This window comes from Felis catus, chromosome A2 (assembly GCF_018350175.1).
Source record: "Felis catus isolate Fca126 chromosome A2, F.catus_Fca126_mat1.0, whole genome shotgun sequence".
Lineage (NCBI taxonomy): Eukaryota > Metazoa > Chordata > Mammalia > Carnivora > Felidae > Felis > Felis catus.
The window spans coordinates 101,814,928-101,834,180 of NC_058369.1; the positions used below are offsets into that span (position 1 = coordinate 101,814,928).

General features: G+C 45.8%; 1 protein-coding gene and 1 long non-coding RNA gene across 26 annotated transcripts in view; one reads left to right on the plus strand and one right to left on the minus strand.

The window, feature by feature from the left end:
• The first annotated feature begins 177 nt into the window (after positions 1–177).
• LOC109497468 lies at positions 178–18,859 on the plus strand. 9 transcript variants are annotated; one of them, XR_002153691.2, is made up of 7 exons: positions 182–564; positions 673–827; positions 3,202–3,306; positions 4,809–5,035; positions 9,876–9,915; positions 13,699–18,508; positions 18,679–18,859. It is a non-coding gene; the product is annotated as an uncharacterized LOC109497468 (long non-coding RNA). The 9 variants fall into 9 exon arrangements; XR_006594235.1 differs by having other exon boundaries at positions 178–564; positions 673–5,035; positions 13,699–16,085; positions 16,856–18,508; XR_006594233.1 differs by having other exon boundaries at positions 178–564; positions 673–5,035; positions 13,699–13,970; positions 14,546–18,508.
• Positions 15,740–19,253, minus strand: part of ICA1 (islet cell autoantigen 1) — a 150,366-nt gene continuing 146,852 nt past the window's right edge. For 15 of the 17 annotated variants that reach the window (XM_023250381.2, XM_023250393.2, XM_023250380.2 and 12 more), the window contains 2 exons: positions 18,246–18,335; positions 15,740–16,016 (listed from right to left, as the gene is read on the minus strand). In XM_023250381.2, the coding sequence (XP_023106149.2) occupies positions 15,892–16,016; positions 18,246–18,335 (215 nt within the window). In that variant the 3' untranslated portion in view covers positions 15,740–15,891. The remainder of the gene's footprint in view (positions 16,017–18,245; positions 18,336–19,253) is intronic. The other 2 variants (XM_023250396.2, XM_023250382.2) reach the window with 1 other exon arrangement.

Genomic DNA, 19,253 nt, shown 5'->3' on the forward strand with positions numbered 1-19,253 from the left:
AATAGAGAAAACACTGCCCTTACATTTTTATTCTATACCTAAGAATTTTTTATGGAAGTAATTCTTTTTATTGTTTTTTATTTTTTTAATGTTTATTTATTTTGAGAGATAACAAGTGGGGGAAGGGCAGAGAGAGAGGGAGACAAAGAATCTGAAGCAGGTTCCAGGCTCTGAGCTGGCAGCACAGAGCCCGATGCGGGGCTTGAACTCACAGACCACGAGATCGTGACCTGAGCTGAAGTTGGACAGTTAACCAACTGAGCCACCCGGGTACCCCAAAGTCATTTTTTTTAAGTCCACTGACATCACCTCAAAGGAAGTTGTGTGTTTCTTACAAAGAAAACTGCAGCAAAAAATTTTAAATTGTTTACTCTTTTTATTTAGGTTTAGATTTGGGATAAGAGGGAGAAAACCTTAACAGAACAAAGGAGTTGTTGATGTTATGCCCAGTTATCCAGATAGGGTCATGATAGGCCTCATGGTGGCCTGAGAGCAAAACAGACTACTTTGAGAAATAATTTGCCAGCAGTCTTCTTCATTTCCGAAGCATATCTCCTCAAAGAGGTTGGTAAGATTTTACCTTTAAATTTAGCTTAAAAATGTGTAATTAGCTATGTTTTGGGCTGAAGAAAAAGTAAAATATAACTTTTCAATGGTGATGTTTATCAACAGTTTTCTTGAAGATGATACATAACTTGGGCAGGAAACGATCTATCCGAGGTTAAAAGTCCCACTGCAGGTGACTGTGAAGGAGAAAGTGGAATTCTCAGCTCCGTCTCTGCTTGACTTGATCATATAAGCTTAATATAAACAGCCCTGAGAAACAGGTCAGTATTGCAAATTAAAAAAAAAAACAAAACAAAACCCAAACCTAAGGAACAAGGAGAGAGGGGAATTAGGTCTAGATCGAAGTTTTAGCCTTACGCTAGCTAAAAATAATCACTTGAAGTTTATTCATGAATATTTCAAAATAAATGTTTGCTCCCACCCCTTCCATCTCTGAAGTTCCATTATCCCTACATGTTCCCAGCAGCTCCTACCTTCTACCCCCACTTGAAACTCACAAGTCTTTTTTCCCCTCTCTACATACCTTTGGTAAACTCAGGGCTTTTTGGAACTCAGGAGCTTTGTATGGGTTCCTTAATTCACACCTGGAGTCACAACCTAGCATTATAGTTCCAGTTGTCTTGGGGGCATCTCCTCTCAGACTTATTGTCTTATCTCAGCTTCACAGATTGAATGGAATGAAGATGTCTTGTCCCGTGTTGTACTAAATCAGAATACATCCCAATTCTTCCTTTTTCCCTGAAGACAACTGCAGTTCTGTGTTCTGAAGTTTTCTCCACGTACCTCTCTCACATTTGCCTCTCTGTCTTCCTATTTATCTCCCTAAATTTCAAGCTGCAGATCAGACCATATGTCTTGTGGATGAATTTCTTTTGAAATGGGATTCTGATGGCAGGGAAGCAAGATCATTTAGTATGCTAGATTTCCAGTAACCCCTATAGCTGTAGACCAGGGGTCGGCCAGCTAGTGCCTATAGCCAGATGTGCTGCAGGCCTATTTTTGTGAATAAAATTTACGGAACAAAGCCACACTCATTTGTTTATGTATTGCCTATGGCTATTTTGCAGGACAGTGGCAGAGTTAAGTAGTTGCAAGGGAGACAGTCTGGCCCACAATGTCTAAGATAATATTTTACTGTCTGGTCCTTTACAGAAAAAAATGTACCAACCTTTGACATAGGCCAGAGAGCAAACTGGGTTTGGGTAACTTGTATCATACACGTGGTTGTTTTAAAAATACGTCCATAAATCTTTTGATACTCCTCTTTGAGAGGTAGAGCTTCATTTTCCTCCCCTTGAAGTTTGGGCTGGACTTGCTTAGAAATGGAATCCAGCAGTGATGGGCTGTCACTTCTGAGATTAGGCTGTAAAAGGACAGGCTTCTGTTTTGGGTGTGCACTCTCCTGGATCACTTGCTATGGGAGAAGCTCTATTGTGAGGAGACCGAGGCAGTCTTTGCTGAGAGAGACCCACATGGCAAGTAGCTATGGCTGGCAGCTAACGCTGAGGCTCCCCAGCCCACAGCCATGTGGGTGAGCTTGGAAGCAGATCCTTCAGCCCCAGTGGAGCCTTGCGATCACTGCAGCCCCAGCCAACAGCTTGTCTGCTGCCTCATTAGAGACCTTGAACCGGACCTGCTAAATCCTAGGTTCCTCACACTCAGAAACCGTGTGGGACAAGCTGTTTGTTGTTCTAAGGTGCTGAGTTTAGGGGTAATTTGTCACATAGGATTATACAGCTAATACAATAAAGAGCTGCCCTGCTGCCTCTCCCCCGCCCCCCAACACGTACCCATTACTGCCAGCAAGATCACCCAGGGTCTTGTGCTGCCCCCACCCCGGGTCCAGAAAATGAGGCTTGCCTTTTTGGAATGAACACTTCTTGAAGAAAGCTCTGTGGGACTAGGTCGAACACAAAGCTTTCTCATACAGAATTTTGTTACCTGAACCACCCACAAGGTAAGTCTATAGTATGTGCCTAAAAGTTATCTTGTCCAGTATTAAACCATCTTACCTACGACAACTAATTGGGGGGAGAAATTAGACTCTCGCAGAAAAGTGTTTGCTGTGGAAAATGATGCAAAAAGAGGCGGGATAGGTGATCAGTTTTCAAAGCTGGAAAAAAAAAATCTCAAGAAAATGAGAAATATTTCTACCTCAAATGTCTTAGTTTCTATCCTTAACAGGAGGCTGGTGACCCATTGGTTCTAAAACGGCCTATTCCATTTCACAGGCATTTGTGTCTTTCAAAAAAAGAGGAAATTTTTTTCAAAGGTTCCAGATCAGTTTGGTGATGGCCCCTCCCATTTAAAACAGCCATTTTCTTAACACTAAGAATTTGAATAATTAGATCACTTTTCCTACAAAAGATTTTCTGATAACAAGGAATGGGTCCCCTTTCACACTATAAATTCTACTCAATTCTTGGCATCAGCTTTAAGCATGACTTTGATGACATTCCTTTAGCCAGAATTGGGTAAGGTCCCGTAGGCAATGGATGTTATTTCAAACCACTGTCTGGAAGCAAGCGGGATAAAAGGTGGATGTAGGGCTCCATAAGGACCTGCCAAATGGGGAGAAGGGTTCATGCAGAAAGGGCAAACCATTTCTCAGGTTTTCTATTCCACTTTGTAAAGGAAAAGGGTTATACTCCAGGGACAGAAGTTAACAAAGGACACCGCTCATGTGCTGCAGTAAACAGCCTACCATTTTTCATATGGACTGAAATCAAGGCAAACAAGGTAATCTTAACTCACTCTCAATCTGACTGTTTGATTATAGTCAAAAACCTGGTGTGGTCTCTCCTGCTTCCCTTTCCTGTGACCACCCTGGGAGCTATTGTATGGAGAACCCTGACCCTTTCTCCTGATAGCTCCTCTAAGTCCATGACCATTGCAGCAGGTCCTGCTGGAAGACAGTCAAGGGGTAGGAAGGACAGAAGATGGTTACACCTGGGAAATGGGGCCTGTGGGGAAGTGGGGGAGAGTGCTGAGGCGAGCTTTCACAGCATTCATAGGTCCTTTTGAAATATCTGATTTTTTTTTTCTGACAATGATTATGCATTCCTTTTGTAATGTTTCATAAAAGAAGTCAAGGAAGCAACTTAATCTTCTTTCTGCAATTGTTGGCATTCCTCTTCCTTCTGCTCATGCCACCTTCTCACCAACCATCCATCATCCAGTATGTGGCAGAAAGCAGATATGACTGAACTGACTGCTTTTCATATTCCCCAACAGAAAGACAAGGTGAAAGTCAAAGAGAAGTGATCAACATGAAAATAAATGTTTAACCTCACAAGTAATCAAAGCGTGCAAATTAAAACAACAATTGGTTGCCTTCAAATGGTTGCTTTCAAAGATGAAAAAGAAGGGTGATATTCGGTGCTAAGGGGGTGGTGGGGATATGGTCACTCTCATATCTGGTCTTAGAAGAGTAAGTTCGTATACCTTTTTGAGCAAGAACCTGGCAGCAGTTACACCAAGTGGCAAAAAGCAGGTCACAAACCAGAGTGATCTCTTGGTTTTGTAAAAATACATATATATATATATATATATGTTAAAAAAAAGACATGAAGAATGTACAAAAATTAATAGTGGTTATGCTTGGGTTGTGGATATTTGTCTTTAACATTTGCATTTATGTTTTTCTAAGTTTTCTTAGAAACGTTATAATTTGAGAGAAAATGCATGTTAATTTCCAGTTATCAAGGGAGGGGGAAAATGTAGGGAGGAAAGAAGGATATGGCAGGAAAAGATTTAGTTTTAGCGGAAACGAGCAGACCTCTTAAAATCAAGGTGGCTTGAGAAGAGGCTTGGTAGAGCAAACTCTGGTTCAGTGGAATTATCCAAATGCACGTACAGTTTCATGCCCTTTTCACTTTCCCATTTAAAAAAAAAAAGGTCCCAACACCATCATACTCAGGTACATAAGATTAAATTATTTAAGCCTAGAATGGCATTTAGGGAAGTCTGGAGTTGTGGTTCAGAGGACAGAGCATTCCTTGGAGTGTGGCCCATACTAAGAGCCCTATACTCAGTTGAGATGGATTTATGAAGTGGGCACCAGAAAGCCCAGAAATCTGTCCTGTCATTTACACTTCTTGAAAATTGAAGCCTCACTTAGAAAATTGAAAAGGACCTTCTGCCCCACGCAAACTATAGAAACCTGAAAGTGGTAAAGAGACTATTCTTGAATGTGATTCCCATTTCTCAGTACACTCTTTATTGAGGTATATTTAATCTAGTTTTACAGAGCTTGACTGAAGTGGGTGCATGTGATGGAAGTGTGACCAGAACTTGGATTAGAGAAGACTGGGGATCAAAGCCCTGGACAAGCTGCAGTGGATGCCTTGGCTTGAGGATCACCAGCGCAGAATTTGACTCCTGTTCGTCTTTGAATTTGTAGCTGGCATAATCCAGTGGGGCAGGAAGCAACTTGGGGATTCAGACATTTGCTTATTTCTCCTTCTTGGTAAGTGTCTCCCCCATTCACCAAACTGAGCCTCAGCCCTTTGCCATTTGTCATTTCTGTCAGCTGGCAGGCCACACCTGGTAGAACCATGTCCCTCCCGCATGTCAGAAGACAGAGGCAGTGTGGCATAAGGGACTATGGTCCAGGTCTGGCCATTAGACAAGAATGCGTGACAACCCTGTGAATCTGGGAGTCTTTCTTTGTAAAATAGCGATAATGATTATTCTTCTGCTTTTGCCATAACAAAAGAACCTAGGCTGAAGGGCCTAAATGATAGAAATGTGTTTCTCACAGTTCCTGGAGGCTCAAAGTCCTAGATCAAGGTCTAGCAATATTTGGGTTTCTAGGAAGGACTTTTCTGGTTTGGAGACAGCCGCTTTGTCATGGCCTTTGACATGGTTTTTCCTCTGTCTCTTCTTCTGACACTATCCTATCGGATGAGGCCGCATGCACCCTTAGGACCTCATTTTACCTTAATTACCTCCCAAAGCCCTACATGCCCCAAATCACTGGGTCATATACCTTAAAAGGATAAATGTTATGGTATATGAATTGTAATGCAAAAAATAAACTCAACATGCCAAAAAATCCTACTCTGTAGGATAATTAAGAGGGTGAAAGGGACCTGTGTGCACATAGCACAGTGCCTGGCATAGAGCACCCCATGGATAAAATAGTCCATGTAGGGTCAGAAAATGCGAAGGTTGTAAAGCCATAAACCTGGTTCCACAAGCCTCGAATCCTGTCTCCAACATCCTCAAGGATGTTCACTGCATGGCTCTACTTCTTCCTCTGCTGTTCACAATCTGCCGTCTGCATCTTTCCTCGCCTTCGGGAGGTGGGTCAGGCAGGCACCCACCACCCTGGCTACCATGTAAGCAGCCCGCGTGTATGCCTCTGACCTTGTTCTCCCACAGACCTCCATGTCTCTCCTGTTCCCTGTGCTGCCGTGTGCCCAGCTCTCCCCGCCTGCCCACATCCAGAAGGCAAGGCCAGAAGGACACGACACTTCAGGCTTCAGCCTGGGCCCACTCCCATCTTTTCCAGGTGCTTTGTCTTTAACCACAGGCCTGGTTTATAGGGCAGAAAAACCAGCCTGTTTGGCTACGGGCTTCCCTCACCACAGGCTGGCCACTGAAGCCCAGGATGAAGAAGCAAGGCTTTCCCTGGGGCTGGTTGTGAGGGCAGGTAACAGATGGGTAGCAGAATGCAGGTAGCAAGAGCTCGGGGCAGTGTGCTGTCCGGATTTGTTCTCTCCCTGCTAGCTTCTTCCTTTCCAGCTGGAGTCAAAGTTGCAGCTCACCCGGGATGGCAGCTCCTATTGGCAGGATAAAAATACCCCTCAGTTTGACTGCTGAGGCCCATGCATGGCCAACTCAGCCATTAAGGGCAAGGAGAGAGGAAAGAGTACGGAATGCTGGTGACTTCCCTGCAGGGAAAGGTGGCCGTTGGAGTCTCCCGCCCACTTACACGTGGATGATGCAGGCTTCTAGTGCTCAGAGGAAGTTCCAGTCACACCGGTGCCCTCTCCATCAGCATGAAACCTCTTATTAGCATGTTTCTGACTTTTATTGTGCATCGACCCCTTTGAGAATTTATGGAAGCTCTGGACCATTTCCTCAGGAAAAGAAATCCACAGAGGTGCATTTTCACACACACAAAACTACACAGCTCAGAGGATGTACAGAACTCTTGAAGCTAAGAGGTCCATAAATCCCTGGGCCAGAATAGAGTTTATAATAGGGATGAAAGAGTTTATAACAGCCATCAGAATAGCAATGAACTGTAGGGAGATAATGGAAGCAAGGCTGTTGACATGTCAAGTGCTGTGTCCTGAGAATGCCTTCTGTTTGTGCGGGGGACAGGGGGCCAGCAGACGATGCTCTAAATGTGGTACAGACCCTTGGGGCATCACAGGTCAGGTCCAGAAATACCAGCAAGGAGACACCTCAGACCAAAATCAATAAAAGAGCTCCCTGGGAAGTGGCTGAAAAAGGAAGCTCCAGAGAAGCCCGGCCTCTACTGATGAGGCATTTCTAAAATCAATTGCCTCCTCCTTGGGTGGCAGAAGGGTCAGGATACAGGCCCCTGTCGGGGTTGAGGGGTTTCCTGAGCACTTTTGACCAGCTCTCTGTTAGGGCAAATTATAAAAACGTTGCTCGCCCTGCTGTGAAGGCCCGTAGTTCCACCACTGAGATTGTTGCTGGGGGTATGTCCCAGAAGTGGGAAAAGGGCGTCTCACTGCACCCGGACAGACTCCTGAAGTGCTACAGGAGTGTCCGGCAATGGGAGTAGAGAGGAAAAGGAAGAGATGGATCAAGAGCCTGTGGAGCCTCAGAATTCAACTGAAGTCAGTCGTGTCTTCCAGGGAAGCACTGGTTCAGTGAGTATGGTCAGATGCTTGTGAACTCTACATCTTGGCATGTTGAGAACAGTGGGGCCCTCAGTCCGTTTCCTACTAGTTAATTATCAGAAGCCAGGACATAGGTATTATATTAAGGCCTTAAGTTCTATTTTCAGTACAAAGAGGTGCAATTGATTAAAGTCCAGATGAGTATCAGCAGCATCAGAGCAGGGATGCTCACAGCTGGCTAAGCAACCTGGACTGCTGCAGGGGTCTGGCTTCTAGCAGCAACCCCCTCCTCACTGCGTCCTCATCTGTACTTTGTCCCCGCGGCCACCACTCGGTTCCTCAGTACTCAGGAGGCTCCCATCACTTTATAAGTAACTGTGTATTGGTCCTGTTAATTTCAGTATCTATACTTTTGTAATAGACAAATCATTTCGTATCATCCCTAGTTCAGAATCAAAGGAGGGAGAAGCCCATAAACTCTGCTCCTCTCTGGATGAAAAGTTATTCTGCCAGGCCTACCACATGGGTTTCCTGAGCTAGTCAGTTGCAACCAGGTGGTCCTGGGGCTTACAGTGTGACTTACTAGCTAAGACCATGTCCCTCCTCGCAGAATGGGAGCCGGGACTGCTTGGCAGGGGGATATGAGTGTGACTGACAGTTTGAAGATTGCTCTCTTGTCAGTACATTCACGTGGGACTGTTCTCATGTCTCATAAGGCAGAACTGCCAATAGTACAAGACCTTAGTCTACCAAAAAGAAAACAAAATCCACACACACACACACACACACACACACACACACAGACACACACACACAAAACCCTCTTTAATACACATATATTGTTTTTTTTTTCTTTTGAACAAATTAGATTGTATTGTCCAGTTTCCAAAGTCACCTTTAAAGACCAAGAGCCTTTTTAAGGCAGAAGTAGTAGTGCTCATGAAATATTCTGTCCATACTGTGCCATCTCCTAGGCCCTTGCAGTGAGGTACGTGGCTATTTCTAGCCACTGGGTTTTGGAAGGAAGAGAAGTGTGTTTTTCTTTGGATGAAGTGTAGCATAGCCAGTGTGTGACAATGCTCCATTTCTACCTTTCCTCGCTATAGTGACCAAGAGGCTCACACACTGCATGTGATCAGCTGTATGCTGGTGACGCTTCATCAGCATAAGTCCCTGGGGGTTTGTGGAGCAGAGCTCCACTGACCCACATTAGAAACAGAGCATGAGTGAGGAAGGAAGAAAACTTCCTGGTTATAAGCCACTGAGATTTCTTGGTGATTGTTGCCAAAGCATAGCCTGGCCTGTCCTGACTTACTCACAGACAGATCTGGGAGACATCACAGGAGGACACCACTGTGAATAGAGTTGATCTTCTGTGGACCTTCCAGCTGATCAGACTTCCAACTCTGCAAACCTAATGAGTCTCTCTGCTTCCCTGGTTATTTTAGGGGCTCTCCTACCACATGGAAAGTACAGCATCCCTTTGTGCAAGATCCAGATTCCAATTTCTTCTTTCTCTTCTTGAACAATCATACTTATTGAGGCTTAATTTACATATGTAAAATTCATCCTGTTTAGTGTAGGGTTCCGTGGGATTCGGGTAAGTGCATATGGTAGTGTAGCCACCAATACAATTTGTAGGAGAGCTCCAACCAGTATCCACCCCCACCCACCTCCAATTTCCTTGTGCCTCTTTGGAGTCCAGCCCTCCCCCAACCACAGCCCTTGGCAACTACTGATCTAAGGCCCATCCTTTTAGGTTTGTGTTTTCCAAAATGGCATACAAATGGAACCACACAGTATGTAGCCTTTAAAGCAGAAAACCTTTTTATTTTGGAGTACTTACAGATTGACAGAAAAGTTGCAAAGATAGTACAAAGTTCCTCACCCAGCTTCTGCTAATGTTAACATCTTACATAGCTGGAGTATTTTGACATAGTAGTCAAAATTAGGAAATTAACATTAGCACAATACTATCAACGAAACTATAGACTTTTTTTGGATTTCATCCACTTTCCCACTAATAGTCTTTTTCTGTTCCATGATCCCAAATGGCATTTGGTCATCATGTCTCCTTAATTTCCTCCCATCTGTGGTGGTTTCTTGGTCTTGTTTTTCATGACCTTGACACTTGTGAGCTACACTGGTCAGGCATTTTGTAGAATGTCACTCAATTTGAGTTTGTTTGATATTTTTCTTATGACTAGACCAGGTTATGAGTTTTGGAAAGAATACTACAGAGATGAAGTTCCCTGTCCATTGCATCATATCAGGGGTACATGATAGCAACATGAATCATCCTGTTGTATGGGTCAAGAGTTGCCTCCTGTTCACAGCTAAATAATATCTCACTGGATGCATGTACCACAGTTCTTCATTCTCCAGGAGAAGGATATTTAAGTTCCTAGTTTTTGAAGATTATGAGTAAAGCTGCTACTAACATTCACATAGAGGTTTTTGTGTGAACATGTATCTTTTCTTCTCTAGGGTGAATTCCTAAGCGTGGCATCGCCAGGTTGTATGGTAGGTAAGTGTGTATTTTTTTTTTTAACGTTTTTTTTTGTTTGTTTGTTTTGGTTTTTTTTTTGTTTTTTTTTGTTTTTTTGGGACAGAGAGAGACAGAGCATGAACGGGGGAGGGGCAGAGAGAGAGGGAGACACAGAATCGGAAACAGGCTCCAGGCTCTGAGCCATCAGCCCAGAGCCCGACGCGGGGCTCGAACTCACGGACTGTGAGATCGTGACCTGGCTGAAGTCGGACGCTTAACCGACTGCGCCACCCAGGCGCCCCGGTTAAGTGTGTATTTAACCTGATGTTAAACTACCAAACTTTTCCAAAGTGGTCCCACTCTGCTTTCCCCTCAACAGTGCGTAAGAGTTCTAGTTGCTCCGCATCCCAATTTCTTGGGATGGTGGTCAGTGCTCTAGGTAATGGTTCATTTAAAAAATACCATTAAGTTTGACAAGTTTTGCAGCATGTCCTTTCTGACTGGCAGGAGAACCCACTTCATTTCTCCTGGTCTCCGCACAGAATTCTATCCAAGTTTATGGAAAAATCAGGGGCAACTTATTCATTAGACTTTCTAGTCCCTTCCTACCTAACACCTTCCTCCATTCCTGTGATACTTAGGAGCAAATTAGTAAGTGATGGGAACAGAAGATGGGGCTTGGAGAGTCTCATGGAAGGTCATGGGGAGAGAGCAGCTTCCCACTCCTACTTCAGCATCCTATACCAAGCGAGTGAACTTCCGTGACATAGTGGCTACCCTGTGTGCTGCAGTGTGCAAGTGCAGGGCTACATTTTGGGGGCATCAACTCAGTCCTTGTAATGACTCCACGAGGCAGGTGACGCTACTACAGAAGATGATGAAACAAATGCAGAGGGTTTGTAGTTACAGCTGGTGAAGCCTCAACTTGGGAGGCTTGGCCACAGATTTCTCCAGCTTCAGAACCCAAACTCTTTTTTTTTTTTTTCAATGTTTATTTATTTTTGGGACAGAGAGAGACAGAGCATGAACGGGGGAGGGGCAGAGAGAGAGGGAGACACAGAATCGGAAACAGGCTCCAGGCTCTGAGCCATCAGCCCAGAGCCCGACGCGGGGCTCGAACTCACGGACCGCGAGATCGTGACCTGGCTGAAGTCGGACGCTTAACCGACTGCGCCACCCAGGCACCCCAAGAACCCAAACTCTTAACATCTGCCCTACACTACTGTCTGGAAGTGCATCTCCCAAAGATGTCAAATAATTGGCCAAAAAAAGGGGGGGAGAGACAGAAAGAGTTGGGAGGAGAGAAAAGATAGGGGTTCTTAAAGGAATTCTGTGTCTTTGAATTCCTTTCTTCAGCTCTAAGTTTCTAGCAAGCACCTTGAAGAAAAAGAAGCATTGGCCCAGCAGTTAGACAATGTGGGTTCTAATCCCGGTTTCTCACTAAATTATAGTTTTTCTTGTATGTCCCTTGGTTTTCTCATCTGGATATCAGCAGGTTGGATGCAGAGAGCTCTGTGGTCCCTTCTGACTTCCTGGAAGTCAGCTATAGGAGAGCCACACATAGGCATCCTCACTGGGCTGCCTAGAACACCAAGCCTTCTAGTCCCAGGGCTGGCAGTGGCCTCAAAACGGACTTCTGGAAAACATTCCAGTTCTTTCAGCCACCTTGCTCCATACCCCCTGTGTCCTCAAGGTCATTCCGATGGAATCTGGAGTGGATCACCACCGCATTTTCCTGCCCAGGATCTATTCCCTATTCCTCTGGTATTAGCAGCACAGCCTTCCCTTGAGGAACCATCCTTTCTCCATCCCCAGTCCTTAAGAGTCAGGCTCCAGGGACAGGCACATGAGAAGCTGGGGATATAGCCTATTTCCCATCCCCACCCACCTTGATCCCAGTGGCTGACTGGAGACTGGGCATAGGATCCAAAGCAGGCTCAATTCCAAGACTTTGGCTGGAGATACTGGTGGCCATGTTTCCTCCTTATGAGAAGTCTGTTAGGATGAAGCAACACAGAGAGAATCAAAGCTGGGAGCTAAAGACAGGGGAATTGCCGAGAACACTACCTGACCTCTAGATCCAGCTGTGCCTGAAGCATGTGCCTGGACCTTTCAGTTACCTGAGCAAATAAATCCACCCTCATTTTTTTTTGTTGTTTAAATAAGTCTGAGATGAATTAGATTAGGGTTCAGTAATTATGTGGGGTTTTTTGGAGATTTCTGCTTTTCTCATCCATATATGCCCCTTTCTAGGAGTTCCAGAATCTTTGTTTTTTGTTTTGTTTTTTTAATTTGAGGAGGAGAAGGAGGAAGAGGAGGAGGAGAGTAGTAGTAAGTAGTCGTCGTCTTGTCTTCGTCAATTCCAAAAGCCCCATGAAAGACATGGTCAAATGCAGTGTTGGGAAACACACAGCACTGTTGCCACCACCCCTGACCCATACTTATCACAAACATCACTCATTTATCAGAATTCTTCTCAGTGCAGAATTCTTGGCAGCCAATGCCAATCACTGGAGTTGGCTCCAAGATGAAGTCTGTTTTCCAACAAAGCTGAAGAGACCTGCATCACTGCACTGTGTGTGGTGCCAATCAGAGGACTAGAGATGGTCTGAGTCAAAGGATTAACTGCCATGGCCTGTCTGGAGGACACCAGTTGATCACAAAGACAGATGCACTTTGACATACTGGCAAAATCAATAGTGCCAATTGTTAGCCACTGCCAGGGTCGGCCCCTGAGGAGGGGTCTCTCTCGGCAGTGGTAGCTGAGAAAGAGAAGCATGGAGCTCAGCTGGCGGGCTCCTGGAGGCGAAGCATGGGCAGAAAGCATCTTGACCCAAATGGCCAGGCAGCCTCACATGGCCCCTCGGGGGCCTCAGCCCTGGCCCCACACCCAATGGAAACACCTGCCACAGCATGATGGTGAGCCCGTCTACATGCCCACTGGCAACTCACGCCTCCTGGGGATGCCAACTTTGAGCAGACCACGTTTTCTTGGGCATAAGCCTCCAACAAAAAGTTCTAAGTTGGTGCCTTTCTAATTCTGAAGCTGACGGATGCTTTTCTCACTCTCACACAGCTCAAAATCAACCTGACATTTCTAAAATTACATTTTGAAGGCAAGGAATCTATAAAGTGCACCAAAGCCCATGCCAGCTGGGAGAAAAAGAAAAGAGGAAAGAGAAATGTTTCTGGCTCCCTCCCTTACATTTGAACATTCTTTATATATTGGCTGGGGCAGCTCGAGAAGGGAAGGGGCACTTGCAGACCACCTAAAGCTGCAGGAAAGTTTTCAAGGAGCAGGTGCTTTCTGAATTTCCCTGAGGGTTCCAGCGCAATTGTGGTTCAGACTGGCCTGGAGACAAGGAATGAAAATGAGGGAGAAGTGAGACAGGGCGTGAAGGGGGTGGGGCACCTTTGTCTTCTTCACGCCAGAGACAGTCCTTCCACAGGCGGCTGGCGAGGGGCCTCGAGGTGGGCCCCCAAGGAAGCCCCCTGGCTGGGCGGCACACAGGCCGCTTAAAAGAGAATAAGCCAGCAGCTGCTTCTCCTTAAACTAGAGAGGTGGCCGAGGGGGCTTTGTGCGAGCCAGGATCAAAACACGCCTATCAAGAGGGATCAAGGGCCTGGCCAAGTGGATTGCAGATGGGAATGGGAATTGAATCTTTTTTTTTTTTTTTTTTTTTTTTTTTTTTTTTTTTTTTTTTTTTTAACAAAAATGTAAAGAAAATTCAGAGAGAAAATGCCTCCATGTGCAATTCTGTCCTTTCACTTGTAGCAAAGCCTGTTCAACTACCACAATCATCCTCTGCCCTTCACCCACAGATCAACTTTAAAATGCAACTAAAATGATCCATTCAACTGAGAAGAACCCCACACCCCTTCACCCCCACCCAGTACCCAGCAAGCTAGTTCCCTGAGCCTCCAGGCTGGATGGAGCAAGTCTACCCTCCTGCTTCTCTGCTTCGTCTCCTTACTGCGGTTGCTGTGGGGCTCTCACGGCTGCGAACACACGTGACCCAGGAGGAAACGAGTCCTTAATCTACGTTCCACACAGGGCAGCTCCACTCAGGAATCCTTAATCCCGTGCTCACAAGGTGACTCCAGGGTGCTTATTACTAGGGAGACACAGAAGATTTGGGGAAACTGGAACCCCCTTCTCTGGGGTTGCAACACCTTGGGCCAGAGGGAGATGCCTACGAATAGGCCTCAGGGGCCAGGCAGAGCACCAAGGGTGTGCTTATCATGAAATGGGGGAAGGGCAGGCAGGAGATGAGGGGTGGTTCCTCCTAGGAAAACTGTGGGCTATGCTTGAAGGAAGTGCGATCTGAGGGGTGGGTAGGGGTGTGATGGCAGCCAGGGGTAAGGGGACAGGGGCATCCCACGGGGAGTGTGCAGCAAATGCACAGGCCCAGCATGGAGAGGGAGGGCTTCTGGTGCAGCAAGCTTTTCTGTGTATGTGTGGGATGAGGTGGGGAGGCTGTGTGGAGTGGAGAGGGGAGGGCCTAGGGCTGTATCCCTGTATCCTCAAAGACCATACATGCCAGGCTGAAAAGTCACCAAATGAGATTCTTACAAATGAGACTCTGTGGACAGTTTATGCCGGCCAAGACATGAGCAGAGCTGCTCCAGCCACAGAATACGCTGAGTCCCAGCCCCCTTTCGCCTTCAGGTCTCTTCTTGAGCAGTGGAGGAGGAGGAGGAGGAGGATGCCTTCCAGTCCCCCAGGGCCATCTTGCAGAGGACAGTGGCTACTGCTGGACCAGGTCCTTCCCTGAGGGCACACTGCAGAGCCAAGAAGCCGCATTCCTGTGTTGGGGGAAGTGGCCAAAGGAGACCCTTCCAAAGCCGGAGACTGAGGCTACAAGAATGCAGCAGAGGCCAGCTGGGCAGAGAGGACCAATTCCAGGATAATCATCAACGCTACTCCTCTCAGGGCCGCTGGCTCACTGACAGGGGTGTGTGGCCTCTCAGCATACCACAGGTGACACAGGGAGGGGAGGAGAGGTGCCAGCCCTGGGGACTCAACACCCGTGAAGTGTCTGAACCACTTACATGCCCACATGCAGAACTTGTTCCTATCTCTCCCCAAGCCAACAAAAGTCCATGCCTTCCTCTCCTGCACTGTATGTGGGATGCATGGGATCTCGTCAGTAGTTTCATGCAGGTGGGGCTCGTCTTTGTTCTCCTCATCTGTCCCTCTCCAGCCTCAACGTCCATGGTACCTCCCCACTGAGTCCCCACAACAGACTCTCTTAACGTGCTTTTGCATGTCAAATATCTCTGCCATTTAATTAAAAAAAAAAAACAAAAAACAAAAACAGTTAATATCACAAAGGACTCCAGAAATACATGCTTTTGAATTCCAGCCACAGAGAAGACAAGAGGAGACACTGGCATCTGCAGATATGGCTGCTTTCCATAAGAAAGGTTCGTGCAGTGAGACCAGCCCAGCTCCTCAGCCCATGTGAGAACACATACCCCACCACACAAGGGCTGAGGGACAGTGTCTTTGGTTGGCTGGGGCTTCATCCAGAGCTCATTGGAAGGTGGCGTGGCAAGAAGGGGAAGTCTTCCTGCAGCCCCCTTACGAGGGCGACAAAGGCAGGGAGTACATGAGGAGGCATTTAAGCTTTGCTAGCCTCCCGCCGCCTCTTAGGCTACAGGACTCGTTACTGCATCCTCATACAGAATAGGTTGATGATTTGAACTTGGATCTCACAGTAGCCCAGTGACACATCAGCAGCCATAATGCAGACGTCAGCAGGAGAGCGGCCAGCCGGAAAATTGCTCCTAGACAATCGTGTATTGTTAGATCCACATAGAGAATACATTCAGACCCTTTATACCAAATAAGAGTAAATAATTATACCAATATAAACAGGGCCTCTGACCCTTTCATTTTATTAAAATGGCACGTAAATATGAAAACAGCATACTGATCACTTCATACGTCTGCGTGTCCCCAGGTGTGTGGCCGAGGAGTGGCACGAGGGCTCCCTCCGAGAGGCTGCAGAATCATGCATTGAGCAATTCATGTTCTTTATCGGTTTTCCCAACAGCATCAGGATTTGACAGTGGGTCGAGGTCAGCAAAGAGGCTGAACCAGGCAGTCAGGTCCGAGGAGGCAGCCTTGGCAGGTTCTGGGGAGAGAACAGGCAACATGAATACACGTACCTTCCAAAGGCCCACCTCTGCCATGCTGCATACAGGTGGGTCCAGGCTCGTCTGGAAAAGGGAGGATACTACTCAGTCAGACGAATCCTATTACACTCTGTCTCTAAAACTAGCTAGGGGATTCCACATCTCCCTGTTGGCTATCGGAGAAACATTTCTAAACCATGGCCTGAAGCTCAGTGAAGAACAAGCCCAGTGTTAATCCACACCTGCACCCCCATCCCAGCGGATGGCACGGCCCAACAAGTTGCCTAAAACCTCAGATGGTGCTGCTTCAACGCAAGTAGGAAATATCACTGTGATTTCAGAAATCGAATGAATGGCTGAGGAATGGCTGTGATTTCAGAAATCAAATGAATGGCATGGTGCCTTCCAGTGTCCACTGGAGGAATCTTTTCGAATCTGCTGGGTCAAGGGAAGTATGATGGTCACTCTTTTCAGGCTTTAGGGCATCAGGCTGAGAGGAGGGTTTCTCCTTTCTCAGGGTCACTGCCCTCATCCACCATCTCCTGTTAGAGGGAGGAGGCCTTTGACATGCCTCCCTTCCTCCCCCCTCACACCCCTCCCACTTCACCATCTATGGATGCTCCCGTCAGCTGTTCTTTAACTGAACCACCCGCCCTAACTTCCCGAATGCCACAATTACAGAGCCAAATTATTTTCCAGATGAGGAGAGTATTTTCAAAAGAGTGCCTCATGCAAGTGATTTCTACACAAGTTGGGGCCTCTTTATATAAATCATTCCACATGAGGATCGAAGTTCATTGGCTTGGACGACCCAGGCTTTTTTCCCCTTCCCCAACAGGTGGGAGTATCAAAAGCACGAAGAAAACGTCTGACAGGTTATCCTTCTAGCTGAGAGCAACAAGGAATGTGCTTGCCATCTGGCTGAAAGAGTCTCGGAAAATACTGGTGGGACAGGCTGCTACAAGGTTATGCCAGAGGAACAGGACAGTGGTTGTGGGCTTATCCTACAGCAACAAGGGCTTTGGTCTTTTCACGAAAATGGCACTGAAATGTTAAGATAAGGTGCCAATCATGGTATAGTTCTGATTCCTGTCTTTTGTTTTTCCCCATAATCTCTCATAGGTATATTACTTTATCATGAGATAATCAACACATCCGTTACAGAGATAAAATGACTACAAGCAATGCTCACTGGCAAGAGGCAAGTTATTGTGTAACATTAATCGATCTCCATGTACAATCAACCTGCAGAACACTTGGCTTAGTTTGATACGATGAACTGAGACCCAAGAGATCTCAATATAGGTTGGTTGGGGAGTGGAGTGGGGAATAATTTTTAAAAAGGGAGTAACCAACTCAACGTTTAGTCATGTAGGAGTCCACACAGCAAACTGTATGGGGCAAGACTGATTTAAAGAGGATTAGCCATCTCGATTCTTGATAGGGAATATCAAGATCTCTTAAAGAGATCTCCAGCAAAAATACACTACGTCACTACATCCACTTCCTCTTTTCCTCCTAACCTCCCAAAGGTGTAGGGCGGCCTCAGAGGGTAGCTGTGGCCTTGCTAGGAGGAGTCAGGTGACTGTACTTTGGTGCAGCCCTCACCTTCCCTAGACCTCTACTGCCAGAGTTTGGGAAACCAGGGGCAACTGTTTGCACAATACCTACAAGAACATCCTGGGAATGCTTCTGGATGATAAAGACACTCCCTGCAACTTCCTGTGGTTAACACGGAAAGTGGGTGATGACCAAAGGAAGAGAGAGACAGCTGCAAATACAGAGATCTTCAGTCAAGCACAGGTTCTCTTTGGGGACCTGTCTCAGAAAAGAACAGTCCCACGAGCTTGAAAGGCCCTCCTCTGACAGCTAAGTAAACCTGGCTCTTTGTTAGGTGGAGGCAATGGTAGTTTCAGTAAAAGACAGCAAACTTCACTGGCCTTTCCTACCTTGCTGGAACCATTCAACCTTGGGCAGCACACAATCACATGGGGAGAGGTTATTTGGTTCCTCCTCCTTTGGTTTAATAAGGGGAATTATTAGTTGGGACACTGGGCCAGAATAAAAGAACATAATTCCTAGGATCATGCAAAACTCTCCACCCTTGTAGCCCATGCTTTGTACCCTAGGTGCTCAAATAGAAATTAGTAAAGAAAAGACAGAAAATAGTGTTAGGCTAGTTGAATGGAAGGCAATTGTCATTTCCAGGGAATAAAACACTATATTACCTTTCATTGCAGGGCTGTTGTCATTTGGACTGCTTGCCTGTGGTGCTGGCCATGGAGTAGGAGGAGGATTGACATTGTTCTCTGACCAGCCTAATATTCAAAACCAGAGGTTGTTAGGTCGAGGGAAGAACAGGCACACTGCCCTACCAGGCACTGGGCACACACACGGTCTCACCCATAGTGGCCTCCAAAGAAAGGGAAAAGGGTGATAAGACCCTTCTGCCATGTTCTTCATACCTGGGGTATATTTTATGGGACAGTAGGTATGTGTGTGTGTGTGTGTGTGTGTATATATATATATATATATATATATATATATATATATATATATAATCATACCTAATTCATAAGTATGGAAAATTAGGGAAAAAATTGGATTTTGAAAAAAAAATTGTGAAATTGTTAACGTTGAAACATTTTTTTTTTTTTTTAGCTCTATGCCCATTTTTCTTCTCAAGTAACATCATTTCATGGTCACACCAAAGATTATCCGTAGCATTCCAAGGAAATCAAGTGCCTTGTTTTTCTGTCATAAATGGAGAAAGCTTAAAAACAAAGTGAACAATAGTAAATATAGTGATATAACTAATAAACTGTGGGTCTTCTCCACTTCATTATGATCCAGCTGATTTATTTTGTATCCAGCTAATCTGAGAAGTTTAGTTAATACAGATAAATAAATGGTAGTCTAGTCCAAGTTTATGAAGGGAAAGAAAGCCCCCTCCCCCAACTTGCTGCCATGTCCTTACAATGGCACTTGGCTTGTGTAACCCAACATTCTGTAATGCCCCCTGTGCTCTTCCTGCTTCTAATGTGAACTTAACATCCGGCAGTCCTGCCTGGGGAGAGGCACGCCTAGTTTCCCTAGATGTTTTGGCATGGCTTACATTTAATTTAGAACTTTACCATATACTCCTTGGCACATCTGCTTTAATTCTTGGTATGTTTAAGTCCTGTCTTCTTAGTGAGAGAAGAAATTCCTTCTTCAATGTGCTCCAAAATACCTAA